General features: G+C 43.8%; 1 protein-coding gene across 1 annotated transcript in view; it reads left to right on the top strand.

Moving 5' to 3' along the window:
- Positions 1 to 15,254: 15,254 nt before the first annotated feature.
- nectin1b (nectin cell adhesion molecule 1b) overlaps positions 15,255 to 23,348 on the top strand; it is a 74,112-nt gene continuing 66,018 nt past the window's right edge. Inside the window, exon 1 of the mRNA XM_084466367.1 lies at positions 15,255 to 16,114. Within this exon, the coding sequence (XP_084322493.1) occupies positions 16,063 to 16,114 (52 nt within the window). The 5' untranslated portion in view covers positions 15,255 to 16,062. The remainder of the gene's footprint in view (positions 16,115 to 23,348) is intronic.

Below are 23,348 nucleotides of genomic sequence, written 5' to 3'. Positions count from 1 at the left end.
TAAATGGGGAACTGGAAAAGCAAAATAAAAAGTAGGATTTGGTTAATTTCCAAGCGAGAGCCCCCCGGAGAACATGCATAATATCGCTCGCGCTGCCGTTTCTCCGACAGCCGATAAAGATAATAAGCTCCTTCTACCGCTGCACGGATTCAAGGAAATCATTCTCTCTGTTTTACAGATGTACGTCTCATTATCTGACCCGACTTTTCTCACTTGGGCTCCCCCGCCTTTCCTCCAACATAAGCGTATTAGGCTGATTAGCAAACTTTTCCGGGAGACAACGGCAGCCTGACGTGGGGTCCCGCGTTATCGCCCCGCTAATCCCCCGCTCGGGTGGGGGAACTGATAATGTTGCCAACCCGAATCTGCCCACGTCACCTTTCTCTGCTCTCTCTCTCAGCCTCTATCTGTCTCACACATACATAGACAGACGTAAAACATGGCTTATGCGTGTCAAGAAAGATACACGTACGTATACCTACACACCAATGCGCAGACATGCATTAAACTTGGCGTGTGTATTTGTGTTCGTGTTATATTTAGCTTCAGTGTGCAGGGCAATTGATGACAGTTATTCACTATATGCTGTATCCACTCAATTACCCCTTATATGGTTGTAAACAATTAACAATTGCGAAGTGTTGAAGGAGTTCTGTGGTGGAACACTTTGTATTTGTGAGCTGTGCTTGTCTTAACTTTTAAATTACCTGTCGTGTGAGTTTTGTAAAAATAAAAGAAAAAATATCCTAGGGTCCTGCGATCCCAGGGTCCTGCGATCCCAGGGTCCTACGATCCCAGGGTCCTACGATCCCAGGGTCCTACGATCCTAGGGTCCTGCGATCCCAGGGTCCTACGATCCCAGGGTCCTATGATCCCAGGGTCCTACGATCCCAGGGGTTTTCTGTTCCTCAGCACTGAAGTGTGGCTCTCAATTTAATAGGCCTACATTGGGTCTTATCCAATGGTTGGAGTCATGGAATCACCAAAAATCACAGCTTAATGATTCCTTGGGTGAAAACGAGTATACATCAACTCTCACAATTCACATACAACAACTCACAATTCACATCCGTCTTCTAACTCATCATGACTGTTTATGTAATTTTATTCAGTTTGTTTTTGGCCTTCAGTAAAGAAAATTTTGAATTCATCTCAGCTTGAATTCATTCATCAGCTTATTTTGAAAAATATTTATTTTTTGCAGTGAGATAGTTAGTTTTTTTTAGCTCATTGCTGAAATGTCCAAATACCAATTTATTAATATTGTAACTTTAGAACCATGGCATTTTTAGAGATCTTGTTCTTGATGTTCAAAAATTAAATTCAATAACTTGATAACATTTATAAAATATTAAGACTTTATTATTATTAAGAATATTATTTTAATATTGAACTGGGCAACCAAAGAACCATCTGAAAATAGAGCCTCAGGAATTTAGCACGGTGGGAACATAGATACGCTCCCTTGTACTCTGTTAAAAGTGCGGTACACACTTTACTTTTGTGAGGTCTCCTCCATGATAAAATTTAAAGTCCTTGTTTACACTTTGTATATTACAATGACACATTTTAATGTGTTTACAGTCAAGGAAATTATTTAGCTATCTCTCGTTTTTCTCTCTCCAATACTTATTTTGCAGCACACTCCCCTTTCCCATGAAGTTAGATTATCCTATTCAAAGCCACCTGATCAATAAACGCTACAGCAGTGGCACCTTGCTGCCATTGATCATATTAGCCTAAATTTGTCACACTCTACCAATGCAGCTTTGGTTTGCTAACTTAACAAAGATGAATGTTAAGAGCGCTGCGTGGGGAGAAAGTCGGCTGGGAAAACACAGCGCTATCACCCATCGTTCTGTTTCATTTCCTCTGAGGAAGCCTCACAGTAAAACTGTTTGAACAACACATATAATGGATGTTTAAAAGCGGCACGTTTAGGTCTCTTCAATTGTATTGTTCCTGGGGAATGAGGCTGGATCAGCAAATTTCTGCCCCCCTGACGGAAGAGTCACTTTAATCAATGTTATCATCCTGTACTCTTATCACCCACCGCAGATCCTGTTTTTTTAATGTATTTTTGGCTATCTACTTATTCAGAGAAATGTTGCTTCTCTGGCAGAAAAAAGTTGAATAAGATGAATATCACCCTTTGCAAACAACTTTATAAGGCAGGTGTGCACCGGGAGGGGGAAACCAGATAACCCCCCCTGACACCTCAAGGGAGTATTCTTCAAACTCACGCAGGGGAGGAGAAAAAAGACAGAACAAAATAAAAATACATTAGTGATTCAGAGTTGGCCCTGTCTGGCCTGCTTTGCGGCTATGTGAACATAACCGTTGCGTTTGGCTTTGACTGTTAAAGGTGAGGATTTATTATTCTGTGAGCTGTGACAGAGATTTCTTTTTTTCTCTGACACAAGTTAAATTCCCTCCACACGCTTGATCTCTCCCAATCAGATTGCACCTTATCGGCCCAGGCAGGCCGCACGGCCCTATCTTAAGATACTGCTGAAGGCTTAGGCTCTTGTTCCGAGCAGATTGCTCGCTAGCCACATTAACCACAGCATTATCACAGGACCAGGTGACAACTGTTTGTGTCGTGTGCCAAATAGATCACCCCCTCGCACCCCGCCCCCCTCAACTCCCTCCATCACCCCCCCATCTCCCTCCATCACCCCCCCATCTCCCTCCATCACCCCCCCATCTCCCTCCATCACCCCCCCATCTCCCTCCATCACCCCCCCATCTCCCTCCATCACCACCACCACCCCTGGTTGTTGTTGTTGGGGTTCGCTGGAGACCTAAATTAACACAATGTTTTTCTCGCATAAGAGTCAAGCGGGATTGATTTTGGTTTAGATGATTGATTGATTGTGATTCTGTAGGAAAAATAAACAAAGCCAAATTATGTACTTCGATACACAACAACGTCCTGTGGGACAAAAAGCCTGTGTGTAGAGGAATAGGGCTCACTGTGTCAACAGAGGTAAAAGATATGTCCAGAATTTTAGATCACCTTCAACACCGACTTATCCCTAACGCCTTAAGAGGGAAAGTATTGTTGCCCAGAGCCTTATCCTTCAACGGGCAGTCCAGTCGTCACTGTTGTACTGAAATGTCAGCGGCCACCCATTCGCCAATAGCCTGGAAGACCCTTGGCAACTTCCTCATTTTCCCTGCATTGCCTTTGAAGGCCATGAGTGAAATGATAGATTTACAGATAGCAGCCCTCCCCCTGAGGCCGCCGCTGGCTATCTCTCGCTTGCCTCGGATCTCTCTAGCTCAGCACTTTAATTTCCTACAGCCAGAAAGTTAAGTGCATAATCGAAGTGGAGGAGAAGGTTTCTGTCTCGCCGTGCCAAGGAGGAATCATTTAGTGTACAGACAGATTGTTCTGTTTATCATTCACGTTGTTGCAGGTGACAAGCGGTGAGTCAAAATGACTGACGAGGGGGGCGGGGATGGCTCAGAACTCCACAGACTGTCGGAAGAACAGTTGATTTCAACAGTTGAAGTGGTCAGGGGCAAGCCTGGGAAAGGATCATTCTGTCTTCCTCTACTGACTGAACGGGAGAATAAGAATATTCTTTACACACCAGGCAGTCAACGAGGATGCACAGAATTGTGGAAAAAAAAGTTATACTTGGATTCACCTCTGAGACATTTTTCATTTGAGGACACACATTAAGCCAATCTTCATAAATCCTATCCTATCTTTAATCAACTAAAGTGACCAAATCAGAGCGTAATCAGAGCTTAATTCCTTTCTAATAAGGGGAGCCTTTAAACCTGCTGCATCAAAGCCATTTCCCAAGCAGACTTTATCGGCCAGAGATTCAATCCAGCGAGGTAAACAACAAACACTTGTTGCCAGGTATTGCCTAAAAATAATAATCTAATCAACAAACTGAAAGTAATCTCACAGGGTTGAACCACTGTTTTAATGAGACATCTTCACTTACTATTAACTATGAAGCCTTTGTGGGGTACAGCTCACAATGATATTAGACACAAGGGATAGTTGTGGGTCAAAATCAGTGTTTTATTATCAGATGCGCAGTACAACATGGTCCTTCCTGGTATTAAATACAATTTATACAAAATGTGCTGGTAAAAACATATGTACAATATATGGTTACAAGATAATCAATAACAAAGTGATCAAAGTGAATATTTATTTATTTTATTTCTATTTTTCATTATTGCACACCAGAACCTAATGGATAACACATGTTCCAAAACAACATACCTGCCAGAGGGTTGAAGTTTGGATGTGAGGGGTCAGAATGAATATTTGTTTTTATTGCTTGCCAGTCCTCATGCATTGCATACTTCCTTAAATGGCATGGTTTACAGGGACCGTTGTACCACTCGCTGTCTTGCACTCTGCATCCCCGGTTACAACCTTTTACATATTTCATTGAATGACAGCAACATGTTTAGAATACTAAAGTACAAATGCTGCACTGACATCTGGTTAGCCAGGCCTCCCTGAGACAACAAAACATTAAGCAAACAGATACAGCAGTTTGTCTTTGGTTCTCTTCCTTATGGTAAGTAGACATGTTTCCTTAGAAACAGGAAGTACACATAAGCCAAACCTTATATGGCGGGGATGGGGTGGGGAAGGGGGGGAGATGATGTCAAATACAGATTAGATGGTAAACAAGATGCAGGGACGAGTGTTTGTGAACCGTTTTTTCTTACGTTTACTTAAGTTTATTTGTCTGTGGGATAATTAAGTATCCCACAGACAAATACAAATGCTTAAATGGTAACCATCACAATCAGCTATTTCTTTATATAAGAGAGTAGCCTACTGCTTCATTCAAATGTTGTGGAAAATCAACTTGTTTCCACAGAGCACCAAGGAATATACGGTAGGAATATAGGACCAATGAAGTCAATGGTCAAACAAACACAATTTACCCACTTGCTGACCGAGAGCCATTTTGATGCAACACATAATTGTATTCCGGGCAGGTAATCCTGAAACACAGACATGGTCAGGATCCAAAATGGAAGATGAGCCCGGAGTAAACGGGGGCTTTATCACATCCTGTCGGATCCTTTGTGCTTTTCTGAGCTTGCCAGAGATATGATGGGAATTACAACTTGTTCTTTTTTAGTGTTCTCTGCCAACTCATTTAGGGGTTTTCTCACACATGAAAACAAGGTACTACTGCATTCCTCAGTGGCCCTTTGACATATTTATGCTAACAAGGTAAGACTGCAGTTGCATCATTGAAGAGGCATTAATGATGATACAATTTGATGCTAAGATGTGGCTAATGGCTGCCTGGTCACTATTGGGTCACTATTATCTCTGATACGCTGCTGTAAGCCTGGGCTAACACGATCAGCTGGTCTGATCTGGTCATCTGGTCTGATCTGGTCACCTGGTCGAACCTGGCTCCCCCGGTCAGACCGGGTAACCAGGTTACCTACTGACCTGTTCAGCCACTCACCTGGTTACCTGCTCAGGTGTTCACTTGGTTACCTTGTGACCTGGTCTCATCTGATCACCCACTCACCTGGTCAAGTTTTTCCCGATCTGGTCTCACCTGGTTATCCGTTAATTTGGTCAGACCTGGTGTCACATGGTCCTACCTCATATGCTTGACTCACCCGGTCTAAACTGGTCTCACCTGGTCTGATCTGTTCTAACCTGGTCTCACCTGGGCCTTCCATCTGCATGTCTCAGATGGTCATGGTTTAAAGTGTGTAAAGGACCAAGAAAGAGAAGGAAATATATTACACTTTTCTTATTATCATACACCCAAAGCATATTCTATTTCCTTCACATTTGTGAAAATATGAGGGCGGCACTAAACCGGCGCTTTGAATGTTGGCACAAAAGTGGGTTTCAATTCACTCTCCATTAAATGAATCCAGGAAAGTGGATATTCTTAAGAATTCAAAATGTTGAAAAGCAATGTCGTTGAGGATGCTGTGGAATCTAGCACAGACAGAAACCAATCTTCATCACTCGCCCTTATGTCACTTGTCACTTTCTCTTTGAACTGTCCATTAATTGAATAGAGAAAAAAGTATAGTGTCCAGTACAGGCAAGGACTCTAACCTACCTACCAAACCGCAACTTTTAAATCCCTAGCAAAATGCATGGCTTATGTTATATTATTTAGTACTTTGATATGAAAGCTATGATGGGACTTGTTGACTCTGATTGCTGCTCCTTGAATGAGCCATAAATCATCAGGTAAACAAACCGTTGTATGCCCTGCTACAAGGAAACACCTTTCACATTTTAATGGAGTTTATGGTGGAGGGGATCTTGAGAAAACTTTGAGGTCTGGTTGTGTTTAGGGTGTTTGACTCCTAGCCAAATGATGCTGGTTTCAATCCCCAAAATGATTTATGGGGTCTTTCCAAAATAAACGCCCACAGCTCCTTATTGACATGTATCTGAATTCACTGGATAGGATTGGTTGCTTTAGCATCTGCTAAACTGCTAAGTAAATCATTTTTGAAACACTACAAAAATATGGGTAAATCGTAAAATAGCAAACACATATTACATGCAAAGCAAACGCTGACCATAAACTATTTAGAAGGATTCTAGTTTCACGTACATACAGCATCTTTCATACGGCAACACAGGAGACAAGGTTGTTATTTCTAACTGTACTGGACCTTTGAGGTACAGAACATAGGGCCATACGTCTTTTTTCTTGTCTTACCGTCTCACCTGCATCTTATAAAGGGCTCATTTGTGTGATATAAAAAATAAAAAAAAAGTCGTAACATCGTTTTGCAGATGCATTTCCCTGCAGAACATCAAACTCTGTGCCCATTATGAACCCGGTAGTGCTCGGATGAACTCAGTGGCATGTAGCAGGGTGGTCTTCTCTAGTACATTAATTATCAGCAGCAGGGTTAAAACAGTGAGCCCAGGAGGTCAGCTTCCTCCCGAGACACACCGTCATATCGTTAAAACTGATTAAGCGGCTCTCCTGTACAGCAGAATATAGCATAAACCTTCAACCTCACCTTCAAACCGTACATGGCGAGCCAAATGGCCGCACTTTGCTCTGAAAAGAAAAATCTCTTTCGGCCTACTATGCATTGTATTCTCGGGCTGTGAGTGAAAACCGTGCCACTGTGATACAGTGAATGGGTCTTCAATCTTTTCGACAAAAGCAGAACAACACACGCAATATAAATAAATAAACACACATCTTTTTATTGATCCAGGTGGCAGGAGATACAAAGCAGAGCTAGCCAGTGGTGTGAGTTACACCCAGGACCGAACCACATGAAAGACGTTTACGCTAAGCTTCCTCTGCAGTTTTTGTGGGGTTTTGTTGTTGTCAGTGAGTGAGGTTGTGCTGGTACTGGTTGAGTTAGTGAGGTTGTGTTGGTACTGTTTGAGTTAGTGAGGTTATGTTGGTACTGGTTGAGTTAGTGAGGTTGTGTTGGTACTGGTTGAGTTAGTGAGGTTGTGTTGGTACTGGTTGAGTTAGTGAGGTTGTGTTGGTACTGGTTGAGTTAGTGAGGTTGTGTTGGTACTGGTTGAGTTAGTGAGGTTGTGTTGGTACTGGTTGAGTTGGTGAGGTTGGTGGCTGGTACTGGTTGAGTTAGTGAGGTTGTGTTGGTACTGGTTGAGTTGGTGAGGTTGGTGGCTGGTACTGGTTGAGTTAGTGAGGTTGTGTTGGTACTGGTTGAGTTGGTGAGGTTGGTGGCTGGTACTGGTTGAGTTAGTGAGGTTGTGCTGGTACTGGTTGAGTTAGTGAGGTTATGTTGGTACTGGTTGAGTTAGTGAGGTTGTGTTGGTACTGGATTGTGGAGAGAATTCATGAGCCACTGAGCTGAAGGATGAGTAATTATAATAGCAACGTTAACATAAAGGAGACAAAGTTAGTTTATAACAAATGAAAGTTACATACATTAGTATGCTCCACACGTTCACTCACTGACACACACTGTCACTTACATTTTGGGGGGTATATAGACAAGGCTGTAGATATCCATAAGGTGATATGGTTTACACATAAAGCACATGAGCCTGGATTTTACTTTCTGCCTAAATAAGTGTTTGTTCACCACTGGTCTTTTGATAATTTGTGTGTATAACCTGTTGCTAGGCCCTTGAGATGTAGGTTATAGGGCCCTAATTGTACCTCCAGCTTACCCTAAACTCTAATAGCTGGTAGGGTGGTCGTTCGATCTCGTTGGACTCCTCATCATAGGTAATAACACTAAGTAGGCAATGTAGGATCTAATAAACCAATTGGAATTCATATGATGCACTTTGCTTAAGAGAGACAAGCCCTGTTCAGACCTGTTATGGACATAGATTGCATGATCTTACTTAGCATCCCCCACACAGATCCCCATAGACTAGAGCACATGCCTCACCATGAAAATAAAGCTAAACTACATGGGCATGTTTCCCCTCTTTGTGTCCATGTTGTCGGGTTAAATGAAAGTTAGGTCTTCCAGATGTTGTATAAGTAATTCTTCAGTCTGTTTATGAAATGGATCCAGGAGCCATCTCTGTGGGTTCTGTCAAGGTATCAACATTGGTTATATTACAGTCAATCATGTCTTGCCTATCATCTTTCAAGATGGAAAGATAAAAGAAAAAGCAGGCAGTCACACATCATGTTGCCGTTAAGTACCGACACACAACCTCACTTACACACCCTTGCTAGAGGCTCATGCCCACTAGAAGACTTTAAAAGCCGTAGCCGACTTCGGCAATACAAACTAAACAACTGGTCTGGACCATCAGTCTTGCCTTGCCGTTGGCTCGGGGGTCCACACTAGGCGACAGGGAATATGCGGGGGGGGGGGGGGGGGGGGGGGGGGGGGGACTTGGAGACTACTGTCAGGTTCAATGCTCTCTTAAGAACAATTTCTACTGAAATGACCACTTCAAGTCTGTGTTTTGCAGATAATATAGCTTATCTGCTCTGGTAAATAGTTACATAGCAGTTTAAGCCCTTTAAAATGTAAATCATGATATCAGAGACATCCGTGGGTTTCTCTATATTGTCGGTTGTCACCGATTTCAGTCCCAGTCCCTCTGACACTATGTGAGTCGGGAACGATAATATCAATCTGACCTGAAAAACTGTCCTTCCGACTCTACGGGTGGGGGGGGGATTGACCCTACACGATAATCAAAGCCCACTTCAGCCCTGACTACCAGCCACCCCCCCCTATTCCCCCTGACTGGTTTGGCAGACTCATTATCAACGGTCTGGTCACCTAGTGGGTAGGAGCCTTAACTCAACCCGTACCAGCACAACCTCACTAACTCAACCAGTACCAGCGCAACCTCACTTACAAAACCAGTACCAACACAACCTCACTAACCAGTACCAGCCACCAACCCCCTTAACTCAACCATTACCAACCACCAACCGCACTAACTCAACCATTACCAACCACCAACCGCACTAACTCAACCATTACCAACCACCAACCGCACTAACTCAACCATTACCAACCACCAACCGCACTAACTCAACCAGTACTAGGGCTTTGACTGCGAAGTTCGTTATTTGAATATAATTTGAATATTAAAAAAATATATTATATTCAAATGAATATTAGGCAGCCCTTAATATTCAAACCTTTTATGGGCATTATTTTTTGTAAACAGGACGTAGACCGACTCATTTCACAGATTCCTGTGAGACCAGGTTGCCTTAATTACATCTGTCGTATATTTAAGTTGAAAACTAAATGTCAACGGAAAGAGGAGGTGGTTGCAAAAAGTATTTTGATCGCTTATGAAGTTCACTCGTTGCTTATAATGGTTTATTCGTTTCCCAGTATCATTTCCTTAATTTAGAAGACAGTTTTGTTTTGTTTTTGAATTGTAAAATAAATAAAATCATTTTTTGAAGTTGCAGGTTTTTGAAATTATTGGAAGCGAGTCGAGCTGACCTTGCCTGCTGTACCCACGGCCCAAAATAAATATTTATTAATAATAATAAATAAACAGCCGAGACAATATCCTTAATTCAAACATGCCGTTTAATTTGGCCTCAATTGGTATACGGATGCAAACTTGGAATGAACATGCGCAACGGGGATTTCTAAAGGTTAAGAAGGTTCTATGAGCACTTGTTCAGACCAACCTTACCAACAAACGACTACGAAAGAGATTCATAGCAAAGAACGTTTCGAAACACGCAAAATGTTAAGGTAGAACTTAAAGAAGAGGTTACGGATACCGGCGCTTTTGCGCATGGTAAGGCTATGTGCGCGGTGCGCCAACTTTTTTATGAGAGAGATAGAGTTTATGAGATAGAGAGAGAGTTTGAAGATAATTCAAACCCTTCGCCGGCAATTTAGCCTACTATCGAGTTCCCTCACCGTGTGCCTAATGCTTTATTAGGCACAAGGCACCCTCTCCATCAATCAACATATTTTTAGGCTTCAGTGAACTATTGCTTTTAGAAATAAATAAACAGTTAAAGTTAGGCGCGGCATGATACGGAACTCTCCAAACAGATTGGACGTCATAGCAGTTATGTATATTCCCATTATACAACAGTCAGATCGCTTGATTTAAACCACCCATTTTATAATAATACATATTTGAATATATTTGAATATTAATATTAATAAACAAACAAACTTCGAATATGATTTTTGGGCAAAAGTCAAAGCCCTAACCAGTACCAACCACCAACCTCACTAACTCAACCAGTACCATTATCGGCCGATATTTCAGTTTTTTATGTGTATCGGTATCGGACGATTTTGTTTATTTGTTTTGCAGATTTTATTTTATTTTATTTTTATTTTAAATATTTTTTTTTTTAAATTGAGACTTATAACATTTGTTATCATCATTGTGTAATTTTTATGATGCAAATTGAGGGAGCAAAAGCAGTATCGGCTTAGCCTGAAAATCCAGACCCACATCTAGAAAGCTGTAGGGTCTGGCAATGAGTAATGAAAATGGCCCAACTTGAGGGGCGGCACCAAGCATGCATTTGAAAATATCACTGCACGCAATTGAATAACACTACGAGCAATCAGAAGAATTGGCCTGCCTATATCAGATAAACCGATGTGATCAGTTAATGTTCTGGGGCAGGGGAATTGGGGATTGAGTATATTGCTCATTCCCAGAATGACTCGCTGAGCAAATTCAAATTGTGCTCTCGCGAGAACTCTGGATTTCCAGGATAGTATCAGCTCCAAATATCGGCTCAAGAAAATCGGTATCGGCGTATCGGTCATCGGCTAAGGCTGAAAAAATCGGTATTGGTCGATCCCTAACCAGCACAACCTCAATAACTCAACCAGTACCAACACAACCTCACTAACTTAACCAGTACCAGCTACCAACCTCACTAACTCAACCAGTACCAGCCACCACCAACTGGTGCCCCCCCGAGCCAACGGCAAGGCAAGACTGATGGTCCAGACCAGTTGTTTCGTTGTATTGCCAAAGTCGGCTACGGCTTTTAAAGTCTTCTAGCGGGCATGAGCCTCTAGCAAGGGTGTGTAAGTGAGGTTGTGTGTTGGTACTTAACGGCAACATGATGTGTGACTGCCTGCTTTTTCTTTTATCTTTCCGTCTTGAAAGATGATAGGCAAGACATGATTGACTGTAATATAACCAATGTTGATACCTTGACAGAACCCACAGAGATGGCTCCTGGATCCATTTTATAAACGGACAGAAGAATTACTTATACAACATGATCTAACTTTCATTTAACCCTGGACATGGACCATGGACACAAAGAGAGGAAACATGTCCATGTAGTTTAGCTTTATTTTCATGGTGAGGCATGTGCTCTAGTTTATGGGGATCTGTGTGGGGGATGCTAAGTAAGATCATGCAATCTATGTCCATAACAGGTCTGAACAGGGTTTGTCTCTCTTAAGCAAAGTGCATCATATGAATTCCAATTGGTTTATTAGATCCTACATTGCCTACTTAGTGTTATTACCTATGATGATGAGTCCAACGAGATCGAACGACCACCCTACCAGCTATTAGAGTTTAGGGTAAGCTGGAGGTACAATTAGGGCCCTATAACCTACATCTCAAGGGCCTAGCAACAGGTTATACACACAAATTATCAAAAGACCAGTGGTGAACAAACACTTATTTAGGCAGAAAGTAAAATCCAGGCTCATGTGCTTTATGTGTAAACCATATCACCTTATGGATATCTACAGCCTTGTCTATATACCCCCCAAAATGAAAGTGACAGTGTGTGTCAGTGAGTGAACGTGTGGAGCATACTAATGTATGTAACTTTCCTTTGTTATAAACTAACTTTGTCTCCTTTATGTTAACGTTGCTATTATAATTACTCATCCTTCAGCTCAGTGGCTCATGAATTCTCTCCACAATACAGGGAGGATTGCATGCTAAGAGGCTGCTTCAATGTGACAGCATTTAATTTGATGAAGTTATATTCAGACTAGCCGTACGTCAGGTGTTGATAGAGCTTTTATTTTGAAGCATCAATATTTCTGGTTCCTCAAGACGCCTTTTTGATCTAAATGTCTGTGATGTATGATTCCCATTATATAAACAGGGCCTTATATGCATATATATTATACATTATTACACTTAAAAGGCTGCTGTTTGTCCATTTTAATGACATTACAAGCCATTAGAAAGTTGACCTTAGTGACATCACACATTGAAGGGTGGACACTCCCACGTGCAATGTCACGGATGGGGTATATTTTGAAATGTCTTCTAATGGCTACTCCACAGGCCTGGTGGTACAATAGGGGACCTTTAGACAGCTTGTTAAGCAGGTGCTCTCCCACTCCCATGTTCACAGAGACAGCCGTGAAAGACATCTTCATGCAATGTACACTCATACTTATTACTTATTGTAATGATTAAAGTACATCACTGTCTGTCACTTTGGATGAACATGTAGGCTTGGTGACATAATGTAATACATAATGCATCCATGTGATGAATATGGCATTGGCATATTAATAAGTCTGTCTTAATGGGCTTGTGAAGTATATTCAGGCAGGTAGCACCTTTTGACAACATTCTGAATGCACCCCAAATAGGTATAGTGTTGTTTACAAGTCTTTACAGTAGTTCACATGTTATCTGCACTCAAGTTTCATTTCAGTACCTCCAAAATCCCAGGAGCTTGCTTGTGCTGCTATGTGTGTGTGTTGCTGCTATGTGTGTGTGTATTGAGGTACCTAACATAAGAATTGTACCCTTGTGTACTTGTACAATACGAATGTAATAAAAAGCAATTGTGATTCTGATTCTGAGCTGCAACACTAGTATTTAAAAACGAGTACATTAAATAACATCAAAAGCTGTTAAATCAACCAGTCAAGCAAATGTTGAGGTATCCGAGTTCATTGCGCAAACTGGACGGTCAAATACTGGAGATAACAGGCAGGTGTTCGTACACTTTTCGTTTAATCTGTGCACAAACTGTTGGCCCATAATCCATCAGGAGAATCATCACCTTTTAGGAGAATGTTTATTATGGCCATACCTCGACCCACTCCATCCCCCTGCTGAGACCCATTTAGGCGTCCCGACCCACTTAGGGGTTGTGACCCAGGGATTGAGAACCACTGCTAAGGGGATCAGTCTCAGTGTAAAGGTTGGCTAGCTTAGAAGATAAAGACTGCCGTCTAGCCACCAGAAGGTTGCTGGTTCTATCATTGATGCCTCCTGGGAAAGAGAATAGGTGACCATAACCTAAGATACCTAACCCTATCCTCCAACACTTCAACTCAAGGCTCTCTGTACTGGAACAATGTTGACGTGATTTGGACGTGGGTGAATGTTTGACTCCCAGCTGCAAGGTTCTGGGTTCGTTTTCACTGTCAGTCTAGCTGTAAACATTTTTGCGCAAGAGGACTAAAGCTGCAATCAGCATTTTTTGCTCACCCTCATTTGTTTTGATTACATTGTGTTGATTAAGTCGCATGGCTCTCCTGCATGTGTGGACTGCCGGCCATAGATCTGAAAACACGAGAACCATGAGACTCAATCAAAACAAGGTGTAATCAGGACATCAATGATTGCTGCTTTACATGCATATAACAAAACCACCAAGTTGCTTTTGGATAAAAGCATGATGGCATCTTCAGTTTGGAAAAGTGCATTTATTCCTGCTTGGTTTCCCCCCGCTGCCAGTCTTTGTGGAGTCTTGAAATTGGTATGCTGCAAATCATAAGCAAGCCTTTCTTCCATCCCCTTCACACTGCCCTGACCTTTTCTTTCACTGAGAACCAAATCGGATAAGTCTGTGTGCTAAAGCAAACTCGAAATTGGTCAATTTTTGGAGAGAGATGAATTCCTAACCCCCAAACCATGGAAAAAAAAGTGTGCCTACATGCCGCTAGTCCATTGAATTTCCATTTTCTTCACATGAGCTTTTTGGCACGGCCAGTAATGGACTCTGGTAAAAACCAGCAGTGACCACTGACGTGTTCCCACTGCCAATTCAAATGTATTTTTGGAGTTTCAAAGAGTCAAGAGTCCCGTTGCAGTCTAGCGTTCAATAATAAGCCCTAATAGCGAACGTCGAAATGTCATCCGAGGTTCAGTCACAATAATTAAAAAAAAAAAAAAAATGCTACTTTGCGCACTAAGCACAAGGCGAGGCAGTGGGCTTTTTTTGTTCACCGTCTGAGGAGGTAATAATGTCCACAAGAGGGAAGTCTTATCACATTCATCCCGGCAGTCCAGTGCCTTTCCTACTTTCTCTCTGTTTTAGAGGGAAGATGGAGGGATTAATGGAGGGCTAGAGGAGGGGGAGCTGTAACGGAATGAAAAAAAAAAAAGCCCCACACGTACTCCGGCCCGCCTGTGCCTCAATGTCTCACCAATGTCTTACCCAAACTTTATTTATTAGATTGTCCGAATACATTAATCATACCGAGTTTAAAGTCAACGTCGCAAAAGCCACGTTAACACTATACTAAACCTAGCCCTGTTTTGCACGCAAATACATTCAACATCATTTAAACGGGGGGTACTGTATACATTACATTTGCATTTGTCAACCTATCGAGGGTTTCTGTGCACATGCACACACGCATACACACGACGTCGAATGACTAGTTTTGAGTTTCTCGAGGATCGTTTGGCTGCAGGACGACCCAGGCTCCTCCTCGTGAAACGTCATCCGACCCACTGCTCTCTCTCCCAGGCGTCAGCGATTGTCAGCAACACACACTCACACGCACACACACGCACACACACACGCACACGCACACGCACACGCACGCATACATCGTGTAGTAGTCCAGGTTGTACCGTGCGTGGGGCGGTACTACTACACATAGCGGCATAACGACACATTGTTCTGCAGCCAAGCCAGCTTCAAGTAAATCGGGGGGGACTGGAAAAAAAGAAAGTTGAGCGGCCTTTGTTTGACTCATCATCGCGGACAACAGGGACTTGGCTGGCGGAGCATACATGGTGGGAGAGATCGCCTCCAATAAGCTTTTCTGAAAGCTACCGTTGGGACATCAGTGGGTCGTTTTATTCTCCCGGACACACACAAACTGCGTTGGACACAAGCAGACCAAGTGCTAGAAGTTCGCCGCCGTCCACAGAGCATCGATCGCAGCCCTCCCGCCTACTTCTCTTAGCCCCCGGACCTCGGAGGGACGGAGCCTCACTGTGGAAGCTGCAGCGGTGGACGCAGCGAGAGGAATAGGGTCACTGGTGAAACCAACCCAAAAGAGCTTTGAACAAATCATCTCTCTTCACCCGTGGCTTCAGAAGAGACCGTTGCTGAGCTTGAATTGCTGGCGGTTGGATTTCATTGGGAGGGAGGACAAAAACCGAGCAGATTACTTCTAGTCTGAACTCTTCCACCGAGGAATCGCCGCGGTTTGATGCACTCTCCTGCGGACCAACGCATCTCCATAGGGGTTCTAGTTTGAAACAAGTCGCTTCGCCGTCAAGAAGTGGATAACTGTGAAGTTCCCCCTATCATCTGGATTGGCGCAACTTGCATGCGCGGTCTTCTTGGTCATCTCGAGTAAACGTATCGATCGGTCGACTCAGGTTATCAGGGAGAAGATCCGGATAGTCGCGGTGCCATGGCTGTGTACGTAGGTGCATGGATCGTCCTGCTGGCGCTATGCGTCCACTGTAAGTTTAAAACATATTTACATTATTCTTCACGATCCTTCTTGATGCCTCTATATGCACCCTGCATCCTCATTGTAATGTGCAATGACCAAACGGACTAAAACACATTTGTTAAATATATATATTTAAATGATTTTGTTTGTCGTTAGACTATTAGGCTAAGTGCATGCAAATTAATTAAAAATTGTCTTCGTCCATCAGATGCATTTATTTGAGCCTGGCTGCAGTATTTCCCTGGCTGAGTGTAGAATAATGAATTTACTGTGCTGGCAGGCAGATGGCGATCTGCTCGAGCCGAGAGAGAAGTTGTCCGTTTGCGCCCTAAAATCGTACGCTGATAGCTTTCTTCCGATGCATTGTCCTCGGGTGATAGATTTTGATTCGCAAATGAGTCAGAAATTTGCTTCGATATTCAACACCATATTCGATGATTATCCCTTTCACATTCTGTTCAGAATGTGTGTAGCCTTGTTCCTGGATGTAATACAACATTTGAATATTCATGAGCACACCGATGAACTAGGGTTAAAATTTACAAGTTTCACCAACATATTTGCACTATTCTAGACCCACCAAAGGTGTGTTGCAGGAAAGAACCACGATGAGGCCATTTCCATTGATATATATGGATGGGAGTGGGGTTGGAACAATCTGTCATTTTTAAGCATCGTCAGGCCTTTAAATGGAGACTTAGGCCTATTTGTAGACATGTTTAATACATCACATCACACCTATGCAGCATAGTTATTTGAAGGGCTTTCTGAAAATACTGTTATTCTACTTTGCATTGACAATCCCCCTTAAGTGGAAAATAAACGCAGTGAAGAGCTCCACATGGGTAATTTATGTGTTTGCCTGTGTTGGTGCTTCCAGTCGTATTTGTGCAGGCAGTGGCATGTGTAAACCGACCTAGCCTATGCAAGACCGGTTGACGCAAGAAGTGGATGCATTATTCACAGGGTGTTAGCCAAGGCCAGCTAACTGGGAACTGTACTGCAGGCTTCCAACCAGGACTTCTGTGTGGTTGACTTTAATTTTGTGTATTAGGCTAATGCAGAAATTTGACTAACGGTATTTCATGGATTTGTTGGAAGTTATGTTTACAAGCTACTATCTACTATTTAGTAGTAGTAGTACTTGTGTCCATGCTTGGTACTGCACTATAGCCCACCCCTTTTACATATTTGGCTCATAAATATTGCGACATACCATGAATAACAATATAGTCTCCCAGCTACGGTCATAACAAGCCAATAATGCAGTCATACTCAATCTCAATGCAAATTCCCACACATGGATATTCCAATATTCTTTTTAGTCAAATGGTGGATTTGGTACTCCGACATTGTGATGTTATCAGGTACCTGGGTTGGTGGGATGTGTTTTGAGGCGGATGGAGACGTTGTGATCAAAAGGCCCGGGTGATTCACGGTGAGATGATCCCTGCTCTCGCTCTGAAGATCAGGATTAACCGGCTCCCCTGGGACCTCGTGTAAGAATTCATTTGAAGCGGTTCAATCAAGTGAAAGGAAATGTCTTCCAATTGCTCCTCAAGTGTGCGGGAAATGTCCCCTCTGCATAACACACGGGATGTTTTCTGATTGTAACCGATCACTGTGGGATCAGACGCTCCCCCCCCCCCCCCCCCCCCCCCACGCCTCCCTAATGGCACAGTTTCTTTTAAACCCCCCCCCTGCACCTGATGACTTAATAAGCCCCAGCTTTCTCTGAGAGTAAGCAGGACCGTAACCTTTAAAGCAGAAGGCTTTTGTCGTCTGTTTTTTGCAGACCTATAGCTTTTGACATAAAAAAAACAAAGAATTTGTCTTTCACCCTTTGGGGTCAAAGGGCATAGCAATAAACAGCTCTGCTCCTTTGATAGCCTGATGGATATACAGCGTGTCCGGGACCCACCGGCCTCTGCCCCCACATTGGGGATGCGTGGTCTCCCAAATGCGAACGTCAGAGGCTCTCTCTCCTTTTTACGCCAGCCTACCGTGGAGAATCCACCAAAACATGCCACAGTCCTGACTACCGTAAGAAAGCGCGTTGAGGAAAGAGCAGACAAACATCATTATGCACAGAATGGTGATTATTCGCTGCTCGCTCATTACAGATTCATCCCAAACAGACCGCAACGCTTGGCTCTCCCCCTCCGTCCGTCTGACGTTCTGTCTCAGACGGGGACTGGGCTTCTTCTTGTGTTGCAGATTGATATTTTAATCGAGTTGGAATTGAATTAGCCGGCCAGGTGGCTGACTTCACTCTCAAGTAGTGCTGGGTATTGTACATGCCTATACATTCTCCAAGCTGGGGATTTCTCCCGCCTCACATTCCTAGTGTAATTGGATCAAACATTTGATTTGGGGAATGTCTGCTCCTGAATGATGGATTGGCATCAACTTTGGATGTTCAATGATTCGGGGGGGGAATTTGTCTAGCTCTGAAACATAATCCCGGTGATAGCCTGGCAGCCTTTTTAACTCGACAAATGATTCCGCTCAGACCTTCTGTTGCTCGGTTTCTTGCTGTTGTTTGGTGCCATATTTGACGCAGATGGTTTGGGGGGGAGGTGTGTGTGTGTGTGTGTGTGTGTGTGTGTGTGTGTGTGTGTGTGTGTGTGTGTGTGTGTGTGTGTGTGTGTGTGATGGGGGGGGGGGGTTGCCGTACTCAGATGGATCCTCTGTTTTGGAGCTTTTCTGAATATTCAATTGATTTATTCCATGTATGGCACTACGTGTGGTAGCTGAGGATAACACCGTGTTTGATTACACCATCATGTGCTCCCATGGCTGTGGAAGAGCGTCGAGGAAGTCCCTTGGTCGGACTTTGACGGACGGCTTGGTTGATTGGGCTGCTTAGCATTAATTACTCCCCCAAATTGTCTTGTGGTGAAGCAGCCGCCCTGACAAGGTCGCTGCTGCGTCACCGATGGCAACAGGTGTGTATCTCAGAGCCATGGGGGGCCAATGGGGGTCTGGTGTTGTGTTGGGTATGTGTGTTTGATTGGCCAGTTTATGGTGAGCACTGCGGGGGGAGCCCGGTGAGTTGTCTTTTTAACAACCCACAGATGAGCCCGGGCACCGATGTCCTTGTCCACTCAGGGGAGTTCGGGTGCGGGGGTGTGGATTAACTTTTTCTGCTCAGCTCATTTGCTCCCTCACTCTGTCTCTCTCTGTCTCCGTCTCTCTATCGGTCTCTTTTCCTCTCTCTCTCTGTCTTTCTTTAATTATTTTCCTCTCCCTCATTTTTCTCTCTTTCTCTCACTCTTTTTATTTCCTTGACTTCTCTTTTCCTTGCTCTTTCTCCTTTATTCTCCTTGTGAGCGTGACTGCAGTTCCACCACTGCGTATTTAGTGGCCTGTGGTCCGCCTGTCGCAGGAGAAGCAGCAGCCATTATGGGGTGACATTATGGGCTAGTTAGGCCTCGGAGGTTGATGTGTGAATGCAGAGTGGTGTGATCCTGGTTCCCCTGGGAGCAGGGAGAGGAGAGAGGAGGGGCCCTCCCTTTTGGGACCCTGTGGATAGATTGAGAGAGACGTACAAACGGAGAGAGAATGGATGCACGAATTACAGCAGATTACAAGGAGTACCTCTCCAATCAGTGTTCCTTTGTTCGTCCCACAGTGCACTTTCCTTTTATTCATACAACATACTTTCTTCCGAGTGGTGTTTTCACATTGACACATTTTCCCACCATGATCCTAATGTTTCGGAAGCCCCTCCAGTCGCCCATGTCTCTCTGTCGTCTTGGAGCATCGCCTGGCCTCGGTGCAATGTCCATGTATCAGGCCGCTGATAAATAAAACATGACGATAAGCACTGAACCTCAATAATGGAAAGGTTATGACAAATGGAGTGCTTTTGGTGTGCGCATGGCTGCACAAACAGTATTAAGGCGAGAGTAAATTAATTCTCTCTCTCTCTCTCTCTCTCTCTCTCTATCTCACTCTCTCCCCAGCACACACACTTGATACTGCTTTGGAGTCTGCTGTAAAATTATTCGGGTCATCCACCAATCATAGGAAAGAATAAGTGTTTGTTCTAGATCGTCCTATGAATCACAGGATGAGGGATCACTTATGCTTGAGGGCTAATCCGTCATGTCTGTCCTTGTGTGGACTTGAGCCTCCCAGCCTGTTGCCAGAGAGCAAGCCTTGCTTTTGTTCGGCTGCATGGCGGTCTTGGTGTACGCTCCTTGAGGCCGTGCTGTCTTAGCATGCGATTGGAATGGCGAGCACGTTTAACTGTGAGCAGTTGCTGCAATTTTCTGCTTTCAGATCCTTGAAATTATTTTCTGTTTCAGTTCAAATCGCAGAATCAGCTCTGGGGGGGGGGAGGGGGGGGAAGAACGGAAATCAATAAAGGGCCTCTCGATATTGCTTATATGCTTTTCTCATTTGGCGTTAATCTGTTCCACTGATTTCCCCCCCTCTGTCTGATTTGGCTGCCTCTTGTTCAGAGATTAAACGGTTAAATCCTTCTTCTGGTTCGGTGGAGGAAATGACTGACTAGCCTTGTTCCACGCTTCCTTTCGCTAGTGCGCCAGCATCTGGAGATTGGTCATTGTTCGTTCTAGCAAGATGCTGATATTCTCAAGGGACCGAGTGGGCGACATTACCTTTGCATGTCTCATCCAACTGTGTATGTAGTTGTTTGTATTTGTTGTTGTGATGCAGGATTGGCTGTAAGCAGATTCCTCAAACTTTGACTCATCTGTCACCCCTCAAAGTTCTCTCAGTTTGGTATTGGCTTTTATTTCGATAATTCATTTCAGTTGTTTTTATTCCTCCGCTGATTCTGAAGCTGTGACGTAATGTATTTACTCATCCGTCCTCTGATATTTTGAGTAAAGTTGTGGCTGAGATCAAAACAGCTTTAGTTTATATTAGCCGAATGCAATATACATCCTACAATAGAAATATCAGAAGAAATCAACCCGATAACTAAAATATGCACATAATTCTACATATCATGAATATCCAACCTCTTTAAGTACAATGCATGACAAACACAGCATACCTACATTACAAATACAGCTTATAGCATAGACGTCGAGTGCTGACACATCAGATAACTGTAGAATAGCCAACAGGACTAAAGTGAGCATTTCCAAGATATACTTCTGTTCCTTCCCCCGCCCCTCACCAAACAATTTTTGCCGTGTTTCCACTAAAGCTGTATGTCTACAAAATAAAAGCTGGTTTGCTCCCCCCCCAACCCCTATACAGCCTATGTATCACCTGCCTGGAATAGTCTGAACAACCGTCTCATTCTATGTTCTTGAATTTGGATTTGGAATCCAGACTTGTTATTTTATGATATTAATATATATTTCACATTCCTGTCAGTGTTTTTGTTTTCATGTTTTACCTTTCCTTTTTATTTTCTACTCTAGTTTTGTATTATTATTTTTCTGTCTTCAGTGACAATGACAGTGTGAGACAAACCGGTTCCCTCAGGATTACTCAAGTTTCCTAAATGTCTCTGAATGATAGATGGTACATCCATCCGGGGTACCTCGGCTCCCGCTCGCATTCATCAAGAAATGCAACAATGCGGAGAACTCCATGGCAGAAAGGACATTTTCTGTGTGTGTGTGTGTGTGTGTGTGTGTGTGTGTGTGTGTGTTATGTAAATCCTCAACCAAAACCATCTCTCGCATTCAAATATTTCCATTTCAAAGTTTACCTCTCCTTCCTTCATCCTCCCCTACCTGCCCCCTAACCCCCTCGCCCCCCCCCCCCCCCATGGTGCACGCTGAGATTTAGCCCGGTGAGCTTCAATCCAAGGGTTTTTTTTTTTTTTTTTGTGAAAATCACTCCTGTTTTTTTTTTAATGAGCCAAGGCGTTGTTCACCCGTTTAATATTCCTCGCTGCCATCTCTCTGGGAGCTGAGCGCGCTTCAAAGCAACAGTCTGGCTGTAAGCGTGGGGAATGGGGATGGGTGGTGTGTGGAAAACACCACCGCAGGTTTATGTATTCCCGCTGACGTACCGATAAGCTCACGCATGTCGGCGGCGTGTCGGTAAAAGCCACCTTATCAAAACCTCGCCGCGCTGGCGAATAGCAACAATGAGCTCCCTATAGAGCAGCTACATTGATACCTGGGTGTTTTATTGGTCTCTGTACTGACAGTGATGGTCTCTCCTGACCGGGGTCCCTTACCTTGCCTGAGCCCATGTCATCATTCTCTTTTTATCTTCCTTTTTATGGGCTTTCGGGCCTTTACGGGCAGCACGGTGAAGACGGGCAGGGATTCGGGGGGGGTGTGTAAGAGACACAAACAAGAACTGCAGGTGGGAATCGGACCTCTGCTGGCTACAAGGCTACATGGTTAGTTTGTTAGCGGGTTGAGCCGTCCTGTGATCCCCACCAGCTCTTTTTAAACAAAGATCCGCACTCCTGCTATGAAGTGGCCGTGTTTTAATGGAGGACTCGGTGGGCAGCCTGTAAAGGGCCGGTTCAAAAGCACACATATTAAAAGACATGCTTGTCTGCTGTTAATCAACGCGGTGGCTTCCTGTGTTTCGGCTTGGGCGGTCTGGCGGTGTAGCTAGACACAGAGATGAAGGGCGAGTTGGTCCGCCATCGATTTTCTTCCTTTTTCATTCACCAGGAAGTTTCCCACCAAAGGGACTAATGTAGCCGGTTATCGAATAGCCGGCCTCATGCCCGGCTGGGTTCTGCTTTAGTGTTTGTACTGTTTGTGTTCCTTTTTCTTTTTTTTTTAAAGATCTGGCCAAATGACCTCTCTTTGTGTGTCCTCAGGTTTTTATTTTTGTTCCTGTGTCTCGTTTTCGGATATTCTGAAAGAATTGTGTTAACTTTGTCATTTGAGCGTGTCTGTGTCTGTGTGTGTGAGTGTACGAGTCTGTGTGTGCACATGTACGTGTGTACGTGTGTGCGTGCGTGCGTGCAAGAGAGTGAGCGTCAGAAGCAAGCGTTAATACAGATACCGCCGGTCACACCTGCACAGTCTCAGTATAGAGCGGCCGTGTATCGCCGGAGAGGACAAAGGACTTCATTAGCGCCTCTTCATATCAATTCAAATGCAAAGCGCTCAACGACGGCACTGCATGCTTCTCACACACCATTGCTCTGTGCATGAACATGTCCGAAACGAGAGCTGGACTACAGTCACTACATGCACACGGTGTAGCTTTCTAATGCAAAAGCCGGCTAAGAGGTTTCCAGTAGTTGGACAGAACTGGACGTTATTGACTAAATCTAA

This window comes from Micromesistius poutassou (assembly GCF_964030765.1).
Source record: "Micromesistius poutassou genome assembly, chromosome: 4".
Classification (NCBI taxonomy): Eukaryota; Metazoa; Chordata; class Actinopteri; order Gadiformes; family Gadidae; genus Micromesistius; species Micromesistius poutassou.
The sequence above is the reverse complement of the archived record's forward strand: the minus strand, read 5'-3'. Positions and strand labels throughout refer to the sequence as shown.